The sequence below is a fragment of the Hordeum vulgare genome, chromosome 4H (assembly GCF_904849725.1).
Source record: "Hordeum vulgare subsp. vulgare chromosome 4H, MorexV3_pseudomolecules_assembly, whole genome shotgun sequence".
Taxonomy (NCBI): Eukaryota; Viridiplantae; Streptophyta; class Magnoliopsida; order Poales; family Poaceae; genus Hordeum; species Hordeum vulgare.
Genome location: NC_058521.1, coordinates 584570579 through 584574364, shown reverse-complemented (window position 1 = coordinate 584574364; position 3786 = coordinate 584570579). Strand labels below are relative to the sequence as shown.

General features: G+C 50.5%; 1 protein-coding gene across 1 annotated transcript; it reads right to left on the bottom strand.

The window, feature by feature from the left end:
• Positions 1-2853: 2853 nt before the first annotated feature.
• On the bottom strand, positions 2854-3786 carry LOC123449743 (ABA-inducible protein PHV A1-like). Its single transcript, XM_045127062.1, has 2 exons — positions 3262-3786; positions 2854-3122 (listed from the first exon to the last, which is right to left on the bottom strand). Exons 1-2 carry the CDS (start codon positions 3688-3690, stop codon positions 3021-3023), a joined length of 531 nt encoding a protein of 176 aa, XP_044982997.1. The 5' UTR covers positions 3691-3786; the 3' UTR covers positions 2854-3020.

Genomic DNA, 3786 nt, shown 5'->3' with positions numbered 1-3786 from the left:
TCGGCTGTGCCCGCCCGCCCACGGCATGCGACTCTGTGTGCGGCGGCGGCCAGCACGCCTGCCCGCTGATGCACGCGGTGGCCAGCGCGCGAGCTCCGTACACGCGACACAACATGTTCACACGCGGCTGTGGGTGCGCCCTCCTGTCTCCGGCATGCGGCTCCAGCTGTGGCGGCGGCCCGGCTGCCGGGGCCAGCACACGGCACAACATGCACGCTCGAGGCTCCGGCGCCTGCGGCGATGTCCAGCACTCACACCCGCCCGTGGCGGCTCCGGCTGTGGCGGACAGCATGCCAGCACGCTCGTGCACGCGGCGTCCTGCAACGACTCTTCATGCGAGAGAGAGAGAGACGAGAGTGGAAGGAAAATTGGGTGGCTAGAGGTGAGGACCCTATGGATGACTATTGTCGGTTTTCAAGAACCTACATATGCATGAGTAATGATCTACAACTCTTTTAGACTTCGACCAGGGATCGAGAGGGTGCTTGATACGTTTTAGTCCCATGACTAAAAGTAATGAGACTAAAACTTGCTAGTCTCACCCATGCTTGGATCCAAGTACTAAAGAGACTACAATCAAGTTAATGAGCATTTATTATACTCCAAACCCTCCAATCCAGAACTTGCATGAGGAGTTAAATGAGGAGAGAGAGGAGTAATGCACATTTTAGTAAGGGTACCCCTGACTAAAAGATTTTAGCCTCAAGACTAGTTTTAGCCTCTCTTTAGTCAGGGGTGCTTGGAACTTTAGCCTCTTAAAGAGACTAGTTTTAGTCAGACTAGTTTTAGTCTCTTGGATCCAAGCATCCTCTAAATACGTTCAATTATCCTAGTTCATGAGTGGTATGTGGGCGGGTGAACACGAAGAAGTATTCAGGTTCCGGCCACTTTGTTGGTGTAATACCCTATTCTTTCTTTGTTGTATTGCACCGATGGAGGATTACAATATCCGTGTGTTACATTCCTTGTTTCCTCGAACCCCTGCTCGGTTTCCGTGTCCCCCTATTTATACACGACGATAGAAGGAATAGTCGGTAAAGGGGGATTCTCTAGCTCCACCGTTGTCCACCGGAACTGCAACGTGCTACTCCCACCGTTCCTAAATATAAGTCTTTAAAGAGGTTTCATTAGTGGACTACATACGGATGTATATAAACATACTTTAAAGTGTAGATTCATTCATTTTGCTTCGTATGTAGACTCCTAATGAAATATGTTAAAAGACTTATATTTAGGAACTGAGGGAGTACAATGCAAGCCTTCATGCACACACGCGGTCATCATGCTACGCTGTAGATGACCACTCGCATATGGATTTCCATCGATGGGAGATCGGAAGTCAAATGTCTTCCTTCCTCTCGACGTTTTTTTTCCTGCGGGAATGAACCGCCTCTGTACCGTTGGTCAATAGTCGTTTCTTCCACCTTCTATCGATTCGGTGGAATCGTTTCCCAAAAAGCCCTCCTGGGGTCCTATCATTCTTCATGCAGACCTCTGGGTTCCGTGTAGCCACCGCCTTCCCCTTCTTGCTCATCCTAACACCTCCGTGGAAACCCTTGGTCACCGAATCATGGATACCCCATAACTTAGTGGTCTGTTAGTAGCCCCGGACCCATCATCTGACAGTGTCGTCAGTCTCTAGGTGAGGTGATACATTACCCCCACTTCTTCATCTTGTGCGTCGTTATTATGACGATGAGCTGAATCATCAGTGTGTACTCGCGTCTCCTCGATTCTAGCTTTGAACTTCCCAATTGCGGCGAGCGGGAAGGTAGGATCAGTTCCTCGGTCGACGAGCGATTTCGAGTTCCCAAGCCTATTTGATTGAGAGTCCCACAAGACAACAATCGTCAGTGGAAACCCCATACTTTCCTCTTGTCTCTTGAGCGGGGCACTCCTCATCTCCTTCCATAGCACCGCAGAGAAAGGACTCGGGAGTGAAAAGGGTTCAGGGCATGGGAGAGCCTCGCCCAGATCTTCCGCCACAAGCATTGCCTCGCTCGAAGATAGTGAATGCTGGGGGGCTCGACAAAGTGCGTCTTCTTGTCGGTGGATCGAGCAATGAATGGGGGCTGGCCAAGCTCAAAGTGGCTGGCACAAGAGAGGTATATGTCAGAGAGGCTCCCATCTTTGTCAATTACCTTGACACGGGCTGGTTCCCCCAGTCTCCGCCTTCTTTCACGTCATCTTGGAGTACTACTAGGTTCATTACACTCACGCGGCCGACTTTTCGGATGTCTAAGGGCATCTCCAACTCCAAGGGAGACCTGTAAAACCGGTATATGTCTGATAGGACACATTTGTTCACTTTTGCAATCCAATGGGGACCTGTATCGCGAAGCTATATGGATGTCCAAATACTAGTATTCTGGAAACAAAAGTTGAGAGTTTTGTCGAAATCCCGACATGCAATTGACTAATCACATGCATGGTCTTTCTTTTCTCCCCCTCCTCCTATCCGCCCATGCGTCGTCCCTCTCTTCTTTCTCTTCTCTCAACCACAAATATTTGACTACATGCATGATCCTCATCTATTTTTTCTCCTCTTAACCGGATACTTTGCAATTAGCTTTGAATTGCTTTCTTTCGTATCATGTACGCGGACCACCTCCGGACATAATAATGGACATATACCAAAAATATTTACAGGTCAGCGTTAGAGACGCCCTAAGAAGAAAATAAGGGTCCCGCTATAGATACTCTCGCTTTTTAAAAAAGTTGTAGATACTTTCACTTGACCAAGACTTGATTAAATCTTTCGAACGAGAGATTGACACACCCATTAAAATAACATGCTGGCTCCCCTAAAAAATTATAACATGGTGGCCTGATGCATGGTTTGAAAAAAAAAACTGAAATGTGAAGAATATATATTCATCAGATGAGAATTGCAAATCCGTATATTCAAAGCATCTTTGCATACAATGGAGGAAGTAACACCGACGCATGCCTAGAAATCAGTTTCTTGGAACGGAAAATAAAGCAACACGAATAACGAAACGAAATGAGGGCAACGGTCTTCATTTGGCGCTGCCGGCGTCGGCTTTGTCTCCTCCCATCCCGAGCGTGTTCATGACGGCGTCCCTGGCGCCCGTAGCGGCGCCCATCACCTGCCCGCCAGCCTGAAAAAAAGCAAGCAAACATGCACCCGTATTGAGAAACTCAGCATCAACTGCTCCAATGGCCAGAGAAAATTTTCCTCGACGTACGTGACATACACCCGTATTTGACTAGTTTGCAAGCGATTGATCATTGACTCACCTGCTGGAACATGTTGCCGGCGGGCTCCTTGGGGGCGGCGGGTTCCCCGGTGAACTGCGCCGCGGTCTCCTCGACACACTTCGCGGCCTCGGCGGACTTCTGCTTGGCGGCGTCGCCGGTGTCGACGGCCATCTTCTTGGCAGCCTCGGCCTTCTCGCCGATGAAGCCGAACGTCTGGTCTTTGCTCTCGATGGCGCGGTCCGTGATGGCCTGCCCCGTCTCGGAGACCTTCCCCATGGCGTCTCCCCCCATCTTCATGGCCGCATCGGCGGTGTCGGAGGCCGCCTTCGTGACGGCCTCGCTTTTCTCGCCGATGAAGCTGATGGTCTGGTCTTTCGCCTCGATGGCGCGGTCCTGGACGGACGGCCCCGTCTTGGCGGCCTCGTCGGCCTTGGCGTCCGTCGTCTTGCCCCCGAACCAACCCGACATTTTTGAAGTTTGATGGTAGAGCGTGGGAGCACGTAGGTGGTGGTCTGTGTTCTATCTTCTTTCTCTTGCTTCTCATGGAGAGCCTCGTGCTCTTGC